Source organism: Daldinia decipiens (assembly GCF_022478715.1).
Source record: "Daldinia decipiens strain CBS 113046 unplaced genomic scaffold F4813scaffold_1, whole genome shotgun sequence".
NCBI lineage: Eukaryota > Fungi > Ascomycota > Sordariomycetes > Xylariales > Hypoxylaceae > Daldinia > Daldinia decipiens.
This window is the reverse complement of record NW_026054544.1, coordinates 1,253,137-1,275,078: the sequence shown is the minus strand read 5'-3', so window position 1 is coordinate 1,275,078 and position 21,942 is coordinate 1,253,137. Positions and strand designations below refer to the sequence as shown.

The window sequence follows — 21,942 nt, the reverse complement described above, 5'->3', positions numbered from 1 at the left end:
AGTCAAGGACATCTACAGCAATAAACTCTCTCCGCGCTTCAACTATAGGCTTTCTCCACCCTCCATCCGACCTTTAATGCTTTTAACGACTGGGCTCTGGATCGCATATATCGCAATTGACTTCGATTTTTGACTTCTTTTCTACGTGGAAGAGACTCCCAGCTAAGTTCGCAAGGGTACCCGGCCGCATAAACCTTAGACAATCCACCATAGCGCGCGACGACGTCTACCAGCACGTTATTTTAGCGACCATCCGACACAAAAAAAACAAAACCTTCCCACGTTTTATTCAACGGCATTTTCCATTTGTTCGCCCTCTTTAACGATATTCAACCTATCCGAATCTCCCACTCCAGTCACTCCTTTGTAGATAATTTAACCCAGCCGACATCCTGCCAAGCTTGGGGTCCTCACAATCAACCATTCAACGAATCGCTCAAAGCACCAACCAATTATTGAAATTCTAGTCTCTGCAACATTTCTGAGCACAGCCACGTTCTACCTGCGGGAGATCGACAAAGTCCACGACTTGATAACACTTGCGTATTCCCCTTTGCGCCGCACGCTCGAATACCCAATTACGATTTACCAGGTTTTGAATATTGATTGCTCGATTGAAGCTCAAAAGCTTTTCCCTCTTTCCTTATGCCCTCGTACGGCTCTCTGCATTCTCCTTCGTTGCGCAAAATGGAAAATTCTAGGGCAAGTTATCGCCGTAGGGGCATTAATATGTCCAATGTTCTCGGTGATCCTTTTGCTCTAGCAACGATCTCTATCGCCTTGGTAAGTCCTGAATCTGTTACTTTGGATATTACCATATTGATTCAAGCGCCTTTCTACTAACTACATTGCTGTCCATTAGCTCGCATGGGTCATATCCTTCATCAGTTCAATTATAGCTCAAATAAATGTACCTGTAACTAGGGCTCCTTTCCCAATGTATACATGGTTTTCAATCATTTTCATATTACCTTTAATAGGCGGCATATTCGTTGTAATAGCATCCGATTCCATCCAGACATATCAAGTCGCGCTCGTCGGCTATATAGCTGTCGGTCTTGTTGCTGCATCTTCGTCTGTTGCTTCTCTGGTTTATTCTCCTGAGGGGGCTAGAGAGGCTGCTGCCGCGGGTTTCATTTTACTGTCCATGGTCCATGTAAGTATCCAATTCTGATCATTTCTACCGCCAAGTTTTTCAAGGTGTGAAAGCAAAAATTCACCCAACCAATATACTAACTCATGTTGTAGATCGTATGGCTTGGTTATTTCGGCTCTGCACCCTCCGCCGTACCACGCGCCTACATCGACTCCTTTGCTCTAGCCAAGGAGCCGCCAATGAGTCGACAAACTATGAATGGAGGATATGGTGGTCGCCCCGAAACATCTACATCTGTCCAACCCCCGCAGATGTATACTTCTGCCCAGCTTAACGGGTTTGAAAATCCATCTCCTGTTGGAGGATTCAACGGCAATGCCACACGTAATTCGAGTGGAGCTCCCGGTTTCCCCGGCGGTATTAATAAAACGCCATCGCCCGCGCAGAACGAGCCAGAAATTGCTGCCCCGACGGAGTACCCGTACCGTGCGAAGGCTATCTACAGCTACGAAGCTAACCCCGACGATGCAAATGAAATTTCCTTCTCAAAACATGAAATACTCGAAGTGAGCGATGTAAGCGGTCGATGGTGGCAGGCCAAGAAAGAAACCGGCGAGACAGGCATAGCACCCAGCAACTATCTCATATTGTTATGAGAATACTAATAAGCTGACGGGCCCTTGTTTGGATTTGAATTGGGACGCAGCCGTTTGAATGATATATCCGGAATCTCTCTCCCATACAACGAGGGGAGATCGCTTGTATTTGAATGGGTTTTAGAGGCTGCGAACGAAACGCTGGGCCACGGACATGCGTTGGAGTAAAATCGGGGTTTACCAACATTACCGGATGTAGCTTTTCCCACTTTTGCAAAGCTCTTTTTTCTACTATTATTCACACGATGGCCGGCTAATTGTTTATTGTCTTTTTATTTTATTTTATTCCCTTTCCCCACATCTCTGCCGACGACCGGGTCGTTCCTGGTGCGGCATACACACAGAGAAACACAAACCTCCTTCGTTGCCCTGCGAATGACTTGCGGGAGAAACGCTCGTTTTCGGCGCCCTTTCGGAGCATATACGTATATTTAGTTGAGAATCGGCAAAGTTAGGGGGTAAGTAGGACGAAAGCCTTGTGGACGAGAGGGATTTTTAACGAACGTCACGCCATTGGTTCACGGATTCCAGGAGATAGGTGGTTAAGCTCTGGTGTCAATCAATGAAAGAACACTATTAAAGACTCGTGTGCACGTTGAAGGTGCTGCTGTGTATAAATACCCCGAGAAATCTGTCCTGAAGTTTTTAAGCTGTGGGCTTCTATCTGTAATTCAGGATTAGGTGGGATCCCACGTCTAAGTGTATTACAAACGTTGTCATATGTACTAGGCCTTGGATGAATTGTAACATTATGTTCTAACAATGATGTCAAGTTCAGTGAAACTCTGGAAATATAAGGGTAGTGCTTAGACCGTAATGAAGAGTTGTCAAGAGGTGTGGTTTTTTATTTAGTTAGGTCAAACTAACACTTAAATAACCGTCATATTCTTCCTCGACAATCGTGATAGTGTTAATGCCTTCTTCCACTTCTTCCCTTGGAAAATATATTATCTCTGGGTATCCCATATCTCTTCATTTCTCCCACATGGCTAGAGCCTCTATGTCATTAATTTCCCTCACTGGTGCCTAGCTTAGGTAGTCTAATACAGAAGGCCAACCAAACTCCTCACAATCGCGGAGAACCGGCATAGCGGACAAGTGCCGCGTACCGCGTACCATGATTTCCCCTTCCGTCCTATCCCGACGAGATATCTAAAGCGTGCCAGGATTAATGAGGGGTCCCAGGGGATCATACATACCCACTCCTGGTATCTCGCGGCTCTTGCGTGCGTGGACACAAACAACTTGGCCCCTTTTTGAACGGGACCGTAGTGTCTGTTACCTCCTCGCAGCACCATATATCTATCTATCTATCTATGTATCGTGCTATATCACACCGTCACACCGTCATACCGCAGAACACAACCCCCCACCCCCTTCAAGTCGCCGCATCCAGCCTCTTCCGCAGCTCACGCTCCTTCTGCAAGACCTCGAGCTCCAGGCGCTCGACGCTGTACTGCAGGGCCTCCTTCTGCCGGGCCTTGATCTTGCCCTCGGTTTCGGTTCTCCGTCTTGAGGCTCCGCTGCCGCCGCCGCCGCTCTTGCCTTTGCTGCGGGCAGAGGAGGTAGGCATCGGGCCGGTAGAAGCAGAAGTGGAAGTGGAAGTGGAATGCATCCGACCCTGCTGCAGCTCGGACCGCGCCCGCAGCGCCTCGATGCGGCGCTCGGCGCGCTCGATGTGCGCGTCGGCGCGGTCGAGGAGCGTGGTTATGGCGGGGCCGATTTCGTCGCGGAGAGAAGCCTCGGCGGCGACGAGGGCGGGTTGGGGGATTAGCTCGTAGTGCTGTTTGGTGTGGGTGGGCTGTTAGCTGGGGAGACGTAGGTAGGTAGGTAGGTAGGTAGGTAGGTAGTAGGGCGGAGATGGGGATAGGGACGGGGATGGGGGCAACATACGCGGACGCTCTTGAGCACGTTGACGAGGCGGGGGTAGTCTGCGACGCCGGTGCCGAGGGTAGAGACGGAGGATTCGAGGAAGGAGAGCGAGGAGCGAAGCGCGGCTACGCAGTCCCCGTATGTGGCCGCGTTGGTTGAGGTTGTTGTGGTCGCCATTGGCCGTGGTAGGTAGCTTGTTCTGGTTGGTAGGGAAGATAAAAGTATGTAAAAAGAAAAGTTCACGCTTAATGGTCGGAGAAGTTGGAGTAATTGGCTTTAGTTGCGCATGGGCAATCGCATGGTGGTTGTTGCTTCAACTTTGTATTGTACATAATGTTTAATGTTTAGGTACCTTGTGCAGATTGGCAGGTGTGACGGCAACAATTGCGGGGCGGGACGCAAGTATGGTGGGGGCTTTATGGCTTTTATACTGGTGAAGTAGAGTTTAAACCGACTTTGTTGAAATTCATAAGTCTTGCAATTTTTGTCTTACACAATCTACTTCGCGCAGCTAAATTCTTCTTAAAGTTTGACAAGATATAAACTCATGCTACCTGAGTATCAGTTACAAGCAATAATTATACATACCGGGTCCGATTATCAACTTATCAAGTTGTACAAGGTTAGTTAATTCTATATAACTAACTCATACATGTAGTTCTAGCTTCTCAGGTTCAGCTAGTTTATTAAATTATGCCACACTATAACATGGTATAAGCCATTAATATATCATAGAGGAAGTCTTAACTGAAGCGAGCCGTACCCTACTTTAGAACTTGAGAGTCCAGTGCGGAGTGGACGATGCTGCCACAAAATAACATGAAAGCCAAAATAAAACCCCCTATCCCAAAGCCACCTTGGACATCTTGTTTAATAATAGACCATCCCACGGCGACTATTAAGCAAGCAAGGAATAAGGCACATCCGAATATAAAGAACACGAAAGAATCTATGCCCTCGACAAACTCGATTCCCCATCCTACCGACATTCCTGTCGCTTGACACGGCGCCAGCTTTTGTCGCAGTTTCTTCGGTATCCTTTTATATAAATCCGGAAGTACGCTAGCGTGTGTTGGGTTCTCGAAGAAGTGTACCAGCATATTTGGCCCAACTGGAGGAACCAGATGCGCAGGCATTGGGTCATACTGATACTGGTCCTTCAACTCCTCTGGTGGTAAAGCTGGTTTTGAACGTACCGCCGCAACCTCTGACCGGTGCACATCGAACTGAAAATGCTATCAGCGTATTAACTACCTAGAGCTTGGTCCTTGAACCTCGTACCTGAACGAAGTCAATGCCCTTTACTCTCCTCATCCAAGATAGTGAGAGTCTACGGCGGTTGCTATGGTATAACATCCGAAGCAGCGAAAAGAAGTCTTGATCTGAAAGGATCGTACAAATCTCCTGTTGATGTAGCTTCGAAACCCATCGTCCGAATGGGACGCAAGCAAGAAGATAATTGTGCTCCTGTTCCAGGCTTGTTCCAGGCGCTCGACGGCATTTCCCAGGCTCCCAGTAGTCTTTTCTCAACCAAAATTGCGGTAGTTTAACGTCGAGAGTAAAAGAACGCCATATTTTGGACAGCCCGCCCTTATTTGACTTGTGTGGTGGTGGGTTGTTTGACTCAATGTCACCTGAACCCCTCGATCGTGCGCCATAGTTGGATAAGATATTTTCAAGGCGATCAAGAGCGCCCGATTGAGTTTCGGTATAGTCGTCGTATATTCGAAGACCACAGCTCTATTCCCATTAGAACTTTTCACATCTCAGACGAGAATATTCCTTACACAAGTCCAATAAAGCCGTTTCATCCCCGGCCGGGCGCCTTTGCCGTTTATAAGTGTTATCATGTTGCTAAAACCGATCCGCATAGAACCAAGCCGGGTAATTTGTAGAGGACTAAGAGAAGACTGCTCAACAAAGACTCGTACATTTTCCTTGAAGATGCGAAATGGTTCTGTCTCAAAGAAGAATGACTTTAGGCTGATAAATCGATCAATATCCGGCTGTTGGTCGTTGTCCGAGTCAGACTCGACGCCAGGATCATTCTCCGAAGCATCATTTTCACCCATAGGCTGACCTACTGCTGACAGAGGTAACCAAAACTGTTTATAAATCTCTCGGGACAAGTGATATCGTTTGCGCTTCACGAATTGACCGGCTTTTATTTGTAGATTTGTGGAGTCTTCTGAAGTCTCTTGTTTTCGAGCCAGGCTTTGTAGGTCTAGGCTATATCGCAAAATTAACGACGATACTGCCTCCCTCGCTTTCGCCGCGGACGGTGACCGGAGGACTACCTGAGGCCACAGGTCCTGGAGGTATCCATCGTATAGGAATCCATCTGTAAGATGCTCGAGAGCTGTCAAAGACCCAACAGAGCTAAGAGATGTTAAGCTAGATTCGTCACCTTCATCAAAGAGGAATGCTTCTATAGAAGAAAGGTCATCATCGGAATCTTCTTTGCTTCCAGAGCTATTACTAGGCCTACCATTTTCCGTAGGACTATGATGCGTCTTTGAGTCTGACCAACTTCGATTTATATCTGGATGGATCCCGCTTTGGGGGACTTCCCGGCTTACTATGACTTCTACATTGTTAGCCCTCGACGGACGAGTTGCCCTTTTATGTACGCGACGAGCTCCAGAAGCGTTTTGGGAATTATATGTTCTTGTATCGTGAGGATAAGCTAGGCTTGATGTTTCCTTGGTTGGGAAATCCGAGTTGGCCTTTCGATTACTTGATAATATAGTGTGTGTTTGGCATGCATATCCGACGAGAATCGACCTTGTTGTTATGGGATGTTTTGACTTGCCATAGGCAGGGCATCTGTCTACAGCATGTTGGTAATATAAACAACGACAAGCAGAATATCGTTCGACGAGCTGATAGCACATTGCGTCATCCGCTGTGGTTATTGAAGCTACAAGAATAAACTATTTAACGAGGGGGTCTACTTAAAAACACGGAGGCTACTTGACATATTTATCTATAAAGCCAAATTTATAATGCATACTAGACACTTCTAGTTTATGTTACACTATAGACTTTTGGTGGCTTAGTGGAAGCACAGCCTCTATGTGAATGCAGGAAATCCTGCAGGCTGTACAGGGTCAGAATCATACGTACGAGTAGAGCCGACGAGTACCAGCATCTATTTTAAATATATTAAAACATTCATCAAATAAGCTATCGAGGTATATACAACCCTAAGGTTTACCTTAGGTAGGATTCACTAAGATTTGGTATGTAAAAGGGGCATAGCGCTTTCGTAAAAGGGGAAGACGCAGGCGTTAATAATCCTATCTATATATTTTGACACTATATATGACTTATACATAATAATTAAAAATATTATAGAACTATGGTGTGGTGTCAACCTTAGGCTTGTGTTACCCTGGGGGTGACCTCTTGTCTATATCTACATCTCAAACTAACAAATGGTGGGTATCTCTTTAAGCCGTTTAGGTACTACCTAGTGGATCTTTGTAATTGTATACTTAGTGGGGGATGTCATATCGTTGTTCTTGAGGAAGAAAGGTACTCTAGAGATGTACTAGAGTAGGAAGCCTATGGATCAAATCCAAGTAGAATTTCGATTTTAGATCCAAATGTGAAAACACGTGGTCTAGTAAGTATAGCAGAGAAGGTCGCTTTGAGTGGACATGATATCTCGAATAGGAATGTCCTTTGCAAGGTTACGCATAGGCATAATGTCATCCAAGGTGGCTTGAGCAGGTGTTGGTTGTCCGGTTTTGTTTTGAGTCCTAAAACCGCTGAAGTCGTTTACGCGGGTCTCTGGATCCACCTGTTGCCAGAGAGACCAAAGACGATCAATTTGCGTATGGTGAAGGAAGAATAGAGGGTCTAAAGGATCAATTAGTATACGAAACTCATCATGTCGATCTACTACTAACCATTGGGTGAAGTAGCGGGCATCAGGTCGCCTGCTACTGCACTATGAATCGCGCCGTGTGGTCCGTTCTCAAGATTAATGCGAAAGCTATCATAGTCGGGAAGGGCATGAATCTTGGCTACGGCGTCGGGCGTGTAACGCGGGCTGAACATATCTCCAATTGAATCGGATCCGTTGTTGAAATTCCGCCTCAAACAATGCGGTACGTATGTATCAGTAAGATAGGCAGGACGGAGGTCCTTGAACGGCCCATCTGATACGCACTTGTAGGTGTATCCGTCTATCGTCACAGGCGTGTTAGGATCTCCATTGCCGCCCACACCAGTGACGGGATCCCATATTGAGGACTTGGGAGTGTCATCTGAGTCTAATGTCCAATCCCAATACCTGAAATATGTAAGTTATTAGAAAGCATTAACTTCAGGCAACACGTACGCTGCGGCTCCAGTATAACCGCACTCCTTAAGTGCTTGTTCGTAAATGTGCACATAATAGCGATGCCACGGGAGAAAGCTCGCGACGAAATGGACTAGTATTTTATAATGAGTGACCTGCTATCTAAGACTGGGACTCAGACTCACTGTCGTTGTTGAGAGCATTATGCACAAACGGGAAATCATCATATTGCGTCGTACTTAAGCCAAGCTTAGAGGGTTGCTTAGCAAGGCAATGGACAGCGCTGATATACGAGTCTCTTTCATCTGCCGATAGAGAACGCCACTCTTTTCTGACAGTTGGATTCTCACAGGTAGCCCTGGGAGGGATGATAGAAGCTGCTGCAACAGCAGCTGGAACTGCCAGGGTTCGAAATAACATAGTTCAATTTGTGATTACTTGATTGACCTGAGGAAAGGAATGACGAAGAATAGAATGCAAGCCGGTAGGTGGGCAAATGGTTGATTATGGGTTATGACGGTCGACCAGTCCCTTTTATCAGATTGCTACCTAGGTATTCAAGTCCCCAATCAAGTCTAACACCCCTGGGGTCATGCTTCGTATATAATATTGCCTAGGTACCTCCTAAGTTAGGTAGTAAATTAGGTGGTAACCCTTTGTAACACGAGGTTGCCTCGGCGTAGACCGCTAGAATAGGATGAATATACCGGAGATAGCCTACTTGGTGGCGCCTTTTATCCGCTTACATATCAATTCGTGTGTGATACTTACCTATAGTTTTCAATTGAAACTGTTTAAGAGTAGTGTTATCTTAGTTGTCCATGTTGAAATAGAAGTTATGGTCTCGACTAGCTGAAAAGCTACCTACCTACCTACCTACACAACCATTACGGGGATTATTGAGTGTTATGCTAGGGGTCTGCCCTTTCCGGTTTTCCCTTTGGTATACTATACCAAGTATAGGAGCATCAAATGGGTCATGCTACGCTAGACCTCGAGTGATTAGCGCATTTTAAGCAGTGTCCATTCTAACCTAGTCAATACGAGTTATTCTGCATCGGACCCTGGCTATAAATTAGCTAAAAATATGGCGGGTCACCAGTTCAGCCATAGACACGCAGACATGAGAGGGGAGTTAGGGGCGCTGTTTATCGAATCCTCGCACCTTTCGGGCGCTACGCATTAATGAAGGAAAAGCTTCACCCAGGTAGCAATTAAAGATTGGTTCGAGTGGTTCGAGTGGTTCGAGTGGTTCGAGCTAACATCAACATATTATAAGGCTTAAAAATTATTAAAAAAGGCGAAGAAATTTTATAAAAGTTCAAAAATACTTCAAAATAGGTGAAAACTACATTAGTGCGAAGGTATTTCAGATCAATCTTAAATTATTATTAATTAAAGCGCAGTGCCTAAGGTATTATATTAATTCACCTATCATGGCATAACAGGCTAAGATTGGATGTGGTATTTGATATGGAAAGGTCAGGCGCATAACTGGAAATTAAGGCTGACTTTTTTCACTCCTCGTGGCACCCCGGCACCGGGAATACATATCAAGACAGAGTATTGGGACCCACGTGGGACCCACGCGAACTACCGAAGGCTTTCAGGTATTGCTGTAGTTATAACATAATGAAGCACATTCATTATGTTACTATTTATATACCTTAGGTACCTTATAGTACAGCTCAAGTCAAATGTTAAGTCTAAAGTAAAGGTAAGTATTTGCCTAGTGTTGAAGTCTTGGTCTAGGAGTGGCTGAGAAGAGTGAATTCTCCTTTTTATACTTCATACCATAGATACACACATTTACTAAGCACCTGGAGTCAGGAAATATACAATCGTTTAAGGAATGAAATACTGAAGAATGGTAATGTGAATATAGCAAAGACTTGAGTGGAGTAACCTATTGTATAGTCCTTGATGGCGTGCATTTCGTCACTAGGGAAGATGGCTACCTTGTATGATAATTTCCGTATTTGGAACCGAACTAGATATATAGCGATGCCAATTGGTTGGAATACACTACGCACAGTATAGAAGACCTTTTTCTATAGGAAGACACTGCTAAACCTGGCATGCTTCGCGGCAGCTGCTCACCTATTTAAGGCTTGCATTATATTTTACACTATCTCTTTGAAACAAGACCTCTTTTCCAAAGTTACTGCATACCTGTTATTGAAAGTAGTATTTAGGTATACATAAAATTAAAATTGAAATAATTTAGTAAAATCTTTTTTTTATTTTTAGTTATATCTTTCTGTCAGGATATTACTTAGTATCTACACCCATTTCTTAGCTGTCAGGTATCAGCCAAGCATAACATCATTATCACCAGGTTTATCGGTCGCGCCTCTCTTATCCCCGTTCACATTTTACCCCCTTCGATACCATGCTTCTTTTGATTTCTCTCTATGCCAAACTCGGTTTCGAGGCTAGTGCGTAGCTTGATTTGTTTCTCAAGAAATACGAGTAGAAAAGATAACCCTGAGAAGACGATTGAGATCTGCCATACTCGCTGTAAACTATCGCTATAGACACTAATGATCTCACCCCGCGTGGGCGAGGGAAAAGACCATATAAGCTCTGCCTGAGCGCGTTCGTAAGCGACACCACCTCCTTCAAACATCGCACGCGCCTGTGGGTTCGCAACAGCACGGTCTAATTGAGAAAAGCGGTTGTTGAATATAGCAGCAGGGATAGCAACACCCCAAATGCTACCAAAGGCGCGCATGAACGACCAAGCAGCAGTTGTTGCTGCTTGGTCTTTCTCTTCGAAATGTGCTTGGACTGAGGGTAGCAGAGTATTTAGCACGAAGCCTGAGCCAGCCGCAGTGATGGCTTGGAAGATGACCCATTCGGCTGTTGTAGTATTTGGATCAAAGAGGGTAAAGAGTCCCAAGCCGATGGTACATATGGCGAATCCAATCATATGAAGCGGTTTGTACCGCCCAAACTTGGCTAGGAGAAGTACTGCTGCGATTGCTCCCGGGATTGCGATGAGAACGGAGGGAAGGATCTGCACTCCGGCTCTCGCAGCAGAACTTCCAAGAACGGTCTGAAAGTATACAGGAAGGAAGAATAGAACCCAATATAATAGTGCCGAGTTGAGAAATGTGATGCCGAAAATTACGCATGAGGTTCGGTTTGCGAACAGGCGCGGCGGCACAACAGGTTCCTTTGCCCATTTGGTGGTCTCAAACCACATAAAAATCCCCAGACCAACAAACCCTATAATCAGGGATGTCACGACATTGGCAGAGGACCAAGTATACCTAGTACCACCGTAGGTAAGTGCATATAGGATAGAGACCGTTGCGCCAACTAGTATCAGGTTCCCACCGAAGTCGATGCGCTTTATCTTCTGAAGGAACGACATCTCCTTATTATACCGAACTTGGAGGAAAAAGAAGATCATAACCATCGCGGTGCCACCAACCTGCCAAGAGTCAATTAGGTTTATATTCTAAGAAATGCCGATATGGAGTTCACGCGGATGAGACACTTACAGGAAGATTGATCCAGAATACCCATCGCCAGGTAGTATGGGCTACGATTTCGCCGCCAACCCATGGGCCTAACGCTGTCCCAACGGTATACACGAGAAGAACTATAGCCATATAGTTTCCTCGCTCCCGAAGAGGTACCAAATCAGACACAATAATATCGATGATAATATTGATACCGCCAGCGCCGATTCCCTGAACCGCGCGACCAGCAATTAGCATAGCGCCATTTGTGGCACCGCCACAGATTCCGCTCCCGAGGGTGAAAAAGAAGACAATGACCATGGTAACCCATCTGCGTCCGAAGATATTGGCCAACTGCCCGAAAAAGGGTTGGACAGCGGCGCTGTTAATTCGGTTAGCATTGAGATCATCGATATAGGAGACTTATATCTAGGTATATACCCTGTTAGGAAAAACACGTTCGTTACCCAGACGTAGTTGTCGCCTAGCTCCAAGTGTTGAGTAATGAAGGGTAGCGCAGTAGTTACGACCGTATTCTCGAGGGCGCTGAGGATACCGGTAACCGAAAGAGTAGCCATAATAGCCCAAAACCGCTTGCTCTGGTTGAACTTCTTCCCGGTGGTAAGGTTATCAGAGTGAGAGCTGCTGTCATCTATTATACGTGTGGCATGATCTAAGTCGCTGGGTGACTCGGCCTTGGTCTGGTCCATGGCGAAACTTGTGCTGTATAAGTTCAAGCCGCAATAAAAATAAATTAAGAAAATATGATTCTTCGAATTGATTATAATATGGTCATATCATCAAGCTATTGATGTAGTAGTGTTAATATTTATCAATACAATTAGCTTTAAAGAAACCCCGACAATGTAAGACTAAAGGACGGCGGCAGGTTTTATGGTCGACCATATTGAAATCCAACATGGCGGCCGCGAAGGATAGACGGCGAACGGGACGACATAGGATATAGTCGGAACATCGTCGGGAGGTTATAACTGAGTGTGGTATATTGTGTTGGTAGGAAATAAATTCAATTGAGAATAAAGTCTCCGAAATCCATCCGCCCCACAATTGACACTACAGTTATAGACTCTTCAGCTATGGCGTTTATACCTCTAAGTGCGGCACAGATTGAAATTATTGGCTGGTTTCATTTTAAGTGTCCTGGTAACCTAGGCTATTAGTGGAAGACTTGGCTGGAATATTGTTCTTAAGTTGGTGACCAGACTTATTCCAGAGTGGCGTAGCGCGTAAGGGTATTTCAAAATATCGCGTCTAAGGGTTAAGGGGTTTTACAACACTTACCTGGCCAGAAAAGTTAGCATCATCAGTTTTAACAACTAACACCCTGCTGGCTCTAACCTAAAACGCTATTGTAGGAGTATCTAGGTGTAATTGTACTAATGGAAAATTGTAAGTGCCCATTATATTTATCGGCGATTTCTAGACGTTAATGATAAATCCTGATCATGGTATCTCAAACATATACTCTAATAAGGTACCTATTATGATTGGCTACGAGTATAATGTCATTTCAATGAGTATACACCTTCTCAATGTCACTTCTGGTCTTCTTGATGAAATAAGTGGTCGAGGGGACTGCTGTTAGATATAGCACGAGGTATCTTGGCGAGAACACGTCTATAAATCAGATTTTCCCCTTCACTCATGAAGTAACTCAGTTATTTAATTGAGCCATCCGAACTGCTAATATACCTTTACTTCTTCAGCACTCCTATAATACTCTCTGCCTTCTACTATGCTCATAATTCTGAAAAAAGGGGGTGAAAAGGGGTAAAAGTGGATCATCACAAGATCTGTGAAGATGACAGGATATCATAGACTCTACGTCCATGGATTGCATACTAAACCTGATAATACATTATAATGGTTAGTGGGGTCAAATATCATGACATGGGACGATATCTAATACTTGAATGCTGGCAATTCGTGGTCAGGCTGGGCTAATGTATTGTGTGGAGCGGAAGGTCGAGCCACCAACCTCACATGGTCCCTTGTTGCTTCATCGGCTCTGCAGTAGATTAAGTTGTACCCCGAGTAGTCCAGGAACAGTAAATATCTCCACACGGGAATTTAATTGAACTATGATGGCTAAACATCATTGGCAACAAACGTCAACACCCGCACAGCTAAGGTAGAAATCGCGGGGTAAATGTAACATAAGACTCATTTAATACAATCACACTTAACTATCGTAGAATTGGGACCTATAGATATCTACCAGTGTTTATCTCGGCATAGATGCTGTAGCCGTATGAGACACCAAGCAGATAATAATCTGTTAGTAAGCTCGTCTAAAGAGAAAAGCGAAGGCTCTTAGAATCTGCCGAATGCCTGTGGTAAGAGGTAGTTTATCGTTACAGGGGAAGGATATATAAAACAAGCTCCGCGCCCATCAAAGTATATGAATATTCGGTGGTGTTTTCCGCTTCTTCTTGGATATTATTTTCTCTGTATAACTCTTCCGCAAGGTTACTCATTTTCTGTATATCGATATGGTTCGTAGACTTGTTAGCGGGCCTCAAAGCCGCGGAACGCATCTAGTGCGTAGCCATGCGCACGAAGATATCCCTGGGACTGTCAATGTCCAGACCATGGGTTAGTAAAACCCGATGTTGTATCCAATAATTGGTTATTGACTATTTGGAAAACAGAAGGAGATGATTCTTACAACGGCCAGGCGCTTTTTCCTGTGCCCGCCGAAGATCCCAACGACCCTTTACAGGTATGCCCCTGACTCTTGAAGTTGATGTTAAGGCCGAGAAACTACTATTAACGATTCAAAAAAACCCTGTAGTGGCCGAAGTCTTAAGAAGATAATTATCCTGGTAGTTATTTGCTTTTACTCTTTCCTCGGTAATGCAGCGCTATTGGGCCCTGGCCCCTATTTGACATTATGGTCGGAACTATTCGACATCACTCCTGCGGAAGCGTCCACGCTTATATCATATCCCAATCTCGCATATGGTTTTAGTTCCTTCATCCTCGTGCCATTATACCTGAAGTTCGGAAGGCGACCTGTGATGCTTGGGTCATTGTTAGCTGTAGGTCCAGTTTATAAATTTTCACGGGGCGGATTTCCTCGCTAATCTCCTAATGAAGTTCATTGCCGGCCTTGCGGGATGTTCTCAGGCCAATGACTTTGGTGGACTCATGGTACGTATAAAGACCTGTAGTTCTAAGATATAAAGATACCTATTATTCTATTATTCGTCCAGGTACCGTTCAATTGTTATTACCGGCTAACTATTTACAGTAAGTCAGCTTGTCCTATCGCCTTATATGATACTCGACGGCGAATCAGCACCACTGATAACAGATCGAACTTCTAATAGGGCGGGTCGAATTATACACTGTTTTGGTGCTGGTATATGCGAAGCTTTGCCCGTCCAGCTCGTGTCAGATATCTTCTTCCTTCATGAGCGAGGGAAACATATCGGCTACTATACATGTATGGAAGTGACCACTACTTAAACCTATAACTGGACCTTCTGCTTATGTTATTTGAAATAGTCGGCTTGTGCTTCGCCTCTATGGCAACGATACCAGCTGCATATATGCTACCAACCAAGTACTCTTGGAGGCTTTTCTTTTATGTCACTGTCGCCTTCGCCGGTGCACTATTTATCCTTGCATTCATTTTCGTTGAGGAAACATCCTACGATCGGAAGGCGCATATGGTCCACGATACCTCTACAGAGCGTTCGGATGACACTGCGTCTAATGCCTTCGAAAAGCCTAACGACTCAGTCGTCGAGCAGGCGGCGAGTATGCCGAAACGAAAAACGTTCCTATCAACACTTAGCCCATGGGGCCGCGTCGATCCAGACGTCCGTCTTCATACGTTTATGTGGCGACCTTTCACCTATTTCCTAGTCCCCCAAGTCTTATGGGTTATCACCTCTTTCGGAACTATAATAGGGTTAGGTGCATTGGCTTTCAACTACGTCTTCCCAATTAAGATAACCGCACCTCCATACAACTGGTCAGAGGTATGTGCAGGCTTTGTTTTATACCTAGAAAGAAGTCTAGTTAATGGTTATCTATAGGCTAGCTCCGGCGTGCAGTCGCTTGGATCTCTCATCGGGTTTATTCTTGCGCTCCCCTTTACTTCCTCATCGGATCTACTAGCGGGTTACTTGACTAGACGCAATAATGGCATTCGCGAAGCCGAGATGAGATTAGGAGTTATGCTACCCGCTATGATAATAGGCCCAGCGGGCTTAGTTGTTTATGGGCTCACCGCAGAACTCAACTTACACTGGATAGGCTTTTTATCGGATCTGGTCTGGCATCTTTCGGCGGTTATTTCTATTACTGCTTTACATTGGCATATGCTGTTGATTCTTACAATAGCGATACGTCCGAAATGCTCATTGCGATAAATGTTGGAAAGCAGGCCGTCAGCTTCGGCTTAGGCTATGGCGTTCTCGATTGTATGAAATCTCAAGAATCTCTTCGCCTTCCCCGAGGAGTTTTAACTCAGAAATCCTATTATCCTGATTTCAGGTCACATAAGGAATAAATTGCTAACATTCTTTCAGGGGTAACCAAAAGCGGCTACGCAGCAATAATTGCAGGGGCATTTGGTGGAGTGTTCTTAGCCAACAACTTGATGCTCATCGTGTTCCTATTGTGTGGCAAACAGATTCGGCGATTCATGTCGAAGGTTAGAACTACATATGGGTTCTAAAAGCTATACGGATATAGTAGGCTTCGGAAGAATTAATAGCCAGATCTGATAGCTATTTCCCCCTAAATGATTAGCCCAAAATGCTCACAAAGTGTCTACTGGCCAAAAGTCTTGCACATGTCCAGTTATTGACACTGTATATGCCTCATGCTAAGCTGATGGTCAGATAGTGGCCTGTCCACTAGACCCAGGTGGTTTACCACTACATTTATAGCGGTATCAGCTACTATAGTTTAAATAAGACCGTGCAATTACCTTTTACTCGCACTTTGCTTTGCCAAGCTTACATGTGCAAGACTTCTGCCCAGAGCTTCGTATGTGGTATTGGCACCTTTCAAAAGTCACGTACATGAAAGCATTTCAAAGAATACAGTGTAATCTACAGTTGTAGTTTCTCTCACATCTAACTATTTTTTATAGACTTCTAATGCTTATCTAACCTTCAGCTAAGACTTCACTATACGAGTGCATTGAGGTAAAGTTGCATAAAGGTTAGATTCACAGATGCCGGTGTAAAAGATGGCTTTATTAAGTATTATTCTTTCAAGTATTTCTATATCTCTAGTTCACTTTTAACACCTACCATATAGTTGGTCGGTATCTATAATATATCTAAGTGAATTTATTCCTCATTACAAGTTTTCTAACACTGGCTACCTCACCCCTGATTGAACTAATGCTTACCTCCTGTGATCTAAGCTATGGTCTCGAGAGATGATATTAAACTGCCTCTCCATGCTGAATAGTTGAAATATCTTGTTCACTAAGTCACTATGACTATAAAAAAGCGCGTTCCTCTCCCCGATCATCCGCCATGTAAAATCAGGTCTATGAGTTCCACAGGCCACCAGCCAACAAGAAAACAAGTTAAGCAACTCCCACAGAAGCGCAAGAGAGGTGGATCAAAAGCTATTACGAGTTGTGAGAGATGTCGCCAAGCACATATCAAGTGTGTCTCGCAAGGTGCAGGGGAGCCCTGTGTTAACTGCGCAAAACGATCGACGCGAGCTTGTAGCTTCATGAAGCGTCTTAGCGAAACTGATCTTAATCCGCCAATCCATCAAAAGGAACTTCCCTTGCAACTACCCCCAGATCATAAACTACAAGTACTTGCAACTTCTGCCCTCGCTTACATGGAAAGACAGCTATTGAACTTAGGTGTTGATGCTACAAAATCGTTGCCATCGGCATAGGCTTTAGAAGTACACTAGGTATCCTGCTTTCCTGATAACGTTTGAATGAATCAACATTCTAGGAAGCATGAGACTAGAAGCAAAACAAAAATGTAATGGTATTTGGAATACCGAAAACGAACGAGAGACTTAAAATGCCGTGATAGAAAATGTTGTGCGTTGTGATTTGTTAGTAGATTTTTTTTTAGTTGATATTGTGCTCCACCATTGGAATAAGGGTTAGTTATGGATGATATATGTGTCAAATAGGATACAAAAATATACCAACTTCAAAGTATAGTATACCATTTGCTGTAGATCCACGTGAAGGGAGTATTGATTCTAAACTACGAGTGCTTTATGCAATACTGCGTGATTCCTTTGCCTACAAAGCAAACACAGCTGAAGATCTCATCGAATTATGTACCTCGGCTCATCTATCAACACCTCTAATAATCTATATAAAATTTAAAATGGAGTCCGGAAGAGAGTTAATACATAAAAATAAGCTAAATATATATAATGAATACAAAGAATAGAACAAGTATCCGAAGCTCATCGCTAAATGAGCATAGAACTAGTCTATAATAGTCTATAATGCTAGAAACAATGATGTGATAGATCTTTTAATGATACCCCCCTCGAGAACTTATGCTGCCAGAAATTTCTAATAAACCAAATGCTCTACAACTTCAAAATTCTATCCTCGCCACGTCAAAGGACTCGTGTAGATGAGCGAACGAAAAATGTTCAACAACTGTATCTGATTAGTGCTTGCAGATGTACTGGCCCTTGCTCGAGTCGCTGAGAGTAGGGGGGTTAGTATCTGCCTTTCCCCAAACCCAGTCCGCTATGATGAGGTTAGTGTAGCCCTAGACGAGATGAAACCATTCATTTCTAGACTTACAGTGAATGAGTGAGCCGGGCTGAACAAGGCTGTCCCAGGGCCAGATGAACCAGTCGTTAGAACGGAACTCGGCTTGTTTATCAGCAGGATCAGCGGTATCGATAGATGTTTTGCGAGTGTCGAAGATGGCGTGGTAGAAAGCACCGACGTAGACTTTAGCGTGATCACGGTTCTTGGCCCCATTGGTGCTTTTATCGCCCGAGCTAACTGCATGTTAGAACATAGACCTGTATGAAATATCGACAACCTGCTTACTCGTTGAAGGTATTCTGAATATCACCCCAGTTCCTTGTTACGTAGCCGCCGTGCTGGCCCAACATGAGCTGGCTTCTAGTCCACATGTTGTTGCTATCTCCTTGCCACACAACCGAGACTACCTCCCAGTCGCTCTTGTGCCCGGAATCATGCTTGAAATAAATGCTGTAGGTCACACGGAACTCGTGATCCTTGCACTGGTTGATAGTGTAATACACTGGGAAGGGGTTTCCTTGCCCTGGACCACCATTCTTAGGATTAATCCACGGGCCAGGGTCGGCGCAACCCCTACCAAGATTCGACCAGTTTCCTGAGTCTGGATCATTGCCGTCGACTTGCTTGCCATTGATCTGTGCCGACTCAGGGTAGCATGGATTTGCGCCATGAGGACGACCAAAATGGAACATAGGCACAGCAGCCATGGCAGCCTTGTGGCCCTTGCCGAAACCATCATCTGACAGATGTTAGCGTTTGGGATAAAAGAATATTGTAAAATACAGACCATCATGGAACCAAGATCCAGGGATTTTAGTTGTTCCAAGCGCAGACCCTATAAGGGCGGCGGAGACACCAAAAACTGATGCGAATTTCATGATGATTCTTGAAATATGATGAAATTTAGATTCTAAAGACTCGGCTTGGGAGTGGTGACACTGATGAATGAGATTTTTTAAAAGTTCAACCGCGTCGACGTCGGGACTTCTTATACGTGAGAGTCCTTCTGAGGGAACCAGCGACAACGTGATAAAAAGCGGATTGCTTGGCTCTACATTATCTAATTTCGATCACGATGTTCTTTCTATAGACTGGTTCAATTGATTTAGACTATAGCTAGCTAGCTAACCTGGCTATGCTACCTTCCCAGAAGAGTTTATTGGTATAGCCAAGACTGAAGTTGACGCCAGCATCAGAGCGTCTAGAGCATGTCTCTTTAGGACCCATAGTCAGCAAGGAAATTATAGCTTAGTTTTAGCTACAGCCATGGGCAAACTAGTCACTAGAAAACGTCAGCAGCGATGTAAATGGCTGCTTAAAGAAGCGCTACTTGGGGGCTGAGTACATTATGTAATAAACCATATAGTCTATAGGTTATTAAGAGTGTACTTCTAAGTTTTAAATAATTTAATGTGGTCTAGGTGAGATTCGTGACTGTAAAACATTGGCTTGGCAAGTGGTAGTCATGGCGTCTCTATGGTACTGTTTGCGAAATGATGAGATGTTACTTAATATAGTAGCATAGCTTGCGAAAGAATGAACCCTAGTTTTTCCTAGATTAATATAGTACCTAGAAGTTCGGCGATATTATAATGACTTAAAAGCACGATTTGGAAGCCTTTGTGTAACAAATAATTTAGCAATTGTATTGCCAAGACATTTCGAGCGAGCTAACAGCAGGACCCCATCAACTCATACAAGGTAGTGGTGTCAGCACAATGGTATATCATTTCAGCTAGCCACTCCACTTCCATTCCGTAAGAAGACTCTTTGACGATCTTGCTATTATCACATCACCAGCTGTATCATGAGCCGTCTTAGTGTGGACGATGGGAATAGCGAAGTCCCTGCGAAGTGTTGCTACTACAATTGCTAAATTTGACTGAGTATTATACAATTAATAGAATTATATCTGGGATCAGTGGTAGTTTTACCTACTACAATATGCGGACGTCGTGAGTTGTTGGCATATCTAACCCCCTTTCTCACAGGCTCCTCCAAGCTGTCTAATATATTTCAACCCTACACTATTAAATGTCTCATCTAGAATCCTGACATAAATAGTGATAACAACATTTAGTGCGGTTATAATATTCAGGGAAAACTTCCGTCAAACTTAATACTAGATATTACCTTGTATGAGACTTGAAAAAGCTGGTTTAGCATGATTCAACAGATCAGGACTGCGTCACCCGCTTTAATACTTGGTACGCTATAATTTAAGGTCCCTTAGGAAACAGGACCGTGAACACCGCCGCAAGGAATCGAAGGGCTTGAATCGAGTAGGTCATGAGCATCTTAACATATACGTGTCTACTTATATCAGGTAGAAAATCAGAAACCATGTTAAAATTCTACGAAAATGGAAGTAATTACTCCAAAAACCAGGTTGATTCTTCATACAGTGACCACACGACTTTAGCGAAGTCCCCTTACTCCAAAGATAGCTCTAAACCCAGGCTAGCAATACAAGTTTTCGGAATCAAAAAGCAACCCTACGGTAGAAAAAGGAAACCTATTATAGAAATACCAAAATTCTTAAAACCCATTCCCGTTCCCACCGTGCTGATATAGTTACGATAATATCTTCCTCAATAGATATCGTAACGGTCCTTGTGCCTTAGCTATTTCCTTACGGAAGATCCTTTCCTTTGACTCCCTAGTATATTTCTGGAGGTCTTCCAAATTCGAAAAGAAGTGCACTCGCTCACCAGTTTGTTGGCAATGTACAAGGTTAACGAGGTTAACGAACACCGAAAGAACTCCCTAACCATGTACTGTTAGTCCATATCTGATGATATTCATAACAACTAGGCTTCAGAAAATAGACTCGTAGGATACAAACCTTTTTACAAGGAATGATTGTATGGGGGACGGGGGACATTTCGAGAGTACGGCAAAGTTCTTGCCATGATGATAGTGATATATTGTCAGGATTATATTTCCATCCAAATTCTGCTTTCATGGCATCATCGTATTGACATCGGGCTTGACGCCTGGAATCGCTTTTTTTAGTCCATTTATAGCATTTGCACAGCGACTTAAACTCGTCCCATAGCGGCACAGTGCCATCATATTTGTATTCGGGGTATTGGGCGAAAAAGGACTCCATTGGTCCCTTGTGCGGTTCAGTGCAATCCGGTGTTCCCTTTTGTTCGCTAGTACCATTCATGACCGAAGTCGATGAGATATAACGGAATAGGTTGTAACCTGGGGAAAGGGTACGAACTGCTGGCCGGCTCAACTTGAGAGAATGGACGTATTTCATCTTGATTGAATAGGATAGGATGAGGTAGAATATGATTTAGGAAAATGATCTATAGAGATCTCGTAAGTGAAACCCATATAAACTATATAGTTATAGAGAACTGCTGTTTACTAATACCTAATGCGGCCAAGAAAGGTACGATTTACTCTTATGATGCTTTTAGCCGAAGACTTTGTCAATGTCAGCCGATTATATTTTAGACTTATCATATTTCATAATAGTTGAAAACGGTTGGGATAGTAATTGGTGATGTCTTCGAAATTTTCAGTGTTTAGGTATGTATGTAGCCGAAGTAGGGCGAATATTATCCAAATCAACCTTTAAATGCAAACGCAGATTTCTACATAGGTATTGCCTCCTTCCATCCGCCGATTGAAGTCTAATTGATTTCTCATAAATGACAAATCATTGTTTCACGAATAAGTAAGCTGCAGGTACCCAACTTATCTGTTATGATGTCTTGAGTGCAAAGGACCGACCTTGTCCTCGTGAGGAAATAACTATTCGAGAG

The 21,942-nt window shown here is 44.0% G+C and overlaps 7 protein-coding genes across 7 annotated transcripts; 2 read left to right on the top strand and 5 right to left on the bottom strand.

The window, feature by feature from the left end:
• Positions 1–139: 139 nt before the first annotated feature.
• On the top strand, positions 140–2,410 carry F4813DRAFT_14551 (uncharacterized protein). The gene is made up of 3 exons (XM_049238886.1): positions 140–783; positions 863–1,156; positions 1,249–2,410. The coding sequence occupies exons 1-3, from the start codon at positions 646–648 to the stop codon at positions 1,750–1,752; spliced, it is 936 nt and encodes a 311-aa protein (XP_049104886.1). The 5' UTR covers positions 140–645; the 3' UTR covers positions 1,753–2,410.
• A 31-nt stretch (positions 2,411–2,441) lies between these two features.
• On the bottom strand, positions 2,442–3,881 carry F4813DRAFT_14545 (DASH complex subunit Spc19). The gene is made up of 2 exons (XM_049238882.1): positions 3,646–3,881; positions 2,442–3,535 (listed from the first exon to the last, which is right to left on the bottom strand). The coding sequence occupies exons 1-2, from the start codon at positions 3,799–3,801 to the stop codon at positions 3,131–3,133; spliced, it is 561 nt and encodes a 186-aa protein (XP_049104885.1). The 5' UTR covers positions 3,802–3,881; the 3' UTR covers positions 2,442–3,130.
• Positions 3,882–4,105: 224 nt separating this feature from the next.
• F4813DRAFT_342345 (uncharacterized protein) lies at positions 4,106–6,906 on the bottom strand. The gene is made up of 3 exons (XM_049241397.1): positions 5,412–6,906; positions 4,906–5,364; positions 4,106–4,850 (listed from the first exon to the last, which is right to left on the bottom strand). The coding sequence occupies exons 1-3, from the start codon at positions 6,516–6,518 to the stop codon at positions 4,389–4,391; spliced, it is 2,028 nt and encodes a 675-aa protein (XP_049104884.1). The 5' UTR covers positions 6,519–6,906; the 3' UTR covers positions 4,106–4,388.
• Positions 6,907–6,946: 40 nt separating this feature from the next.
• F4813DRAFT_14487 (Di-copper centre-containing protein) lies at positions 6,947–8,685 on the bottom strand. Its single transcript, XM_049238878.1, has 4 exons — positions 8,119–8,685; positions 7,973–8,066; positions 7,539–7,924; positions 6,947–7,488 (listed from the first exon to the last, which is right to left on the bottom strand). Exons 1-4 carry the CDS (start codon positions 8,351–8,353, stop codon positions 7,250–7,252), a joined length of 954 nt encoding a protein of 317 aa, XP_049104883.1. The 5' UTR covers positions 8,354–8,685; the 3' UTR covers positions 6,947–7,249.
• Positions 8,686–10,194: 1,509 nt separating this feature from the next.
• F4813DRAFT_394991 (multidrug resistance protein fnx1) lies at positions 10,195–12,113 on the bottom strand (the record flags this gene model as incomplete). Its single annotated transcript, XM_049247646.1, has 3 exons — positions 10,195–11,372; positions 11,443–11,785; positions 11,845–12,113. 3 exons carry the CDS (start codon positions 12,111–12,113, stop codon positions 10,302–10,304), a joined length of 1,683 nt encoding a protein of 560 aa, XP_049104882.1. The 3' UTR covers positions 10,195–10,301.
• Positions 12,114–13,916: 1,803 nt separating this feature from the next.
• On the top strand, positions 13,917–15,806 carry F4813DRAFT_384492 (MFS general substrate transporter; the record flags this gene model as incomplete). Its single annotated transcript, XM_049246095.1, has 7 exons — positions 13,917–14,019; positions 14,076–14,146; positions 14,235–14,465; positions 14,524–14,577; positions 14,686–14,872; positions 14,935–15,413; positions 15,471–15,806. 7 exons carry the CDS (start codon positions 13,917–13,919, stop codon positions 15,804–15,806), a joined length of 1,461 nt encoding a protein of 486 aa, XP_049104881.1.
• A 2,133-nt stretch (positions 15,807–17,939) lies between these two features.
• Positions 17,940–19,200, bottom strand: F4813DRAFT_14451 (uncharacterized protein). The gene is made up of 4 exons (XM_049238868.1): positions 18,951–19,200; positions 18,449–18,902; positions 18,194–18,396; positions 17,940–18,136 (listed from the first exon to the last, which is right to left on the bottom strand). Exons 1-4 carry the CDS (start codon positions 19,039–19,041, stop codon positions 18,054–18,056), a joined length of 831 nt encoding a protein of 276 aa, XP_049104880.1. The 5' UTR covers positions 19,042–19,200; the 3' UTR covers positions 17,940–18,053.
• Between the last annotated feature and the right edge of the window lie 2,742 nt (positions 19,201–21,942).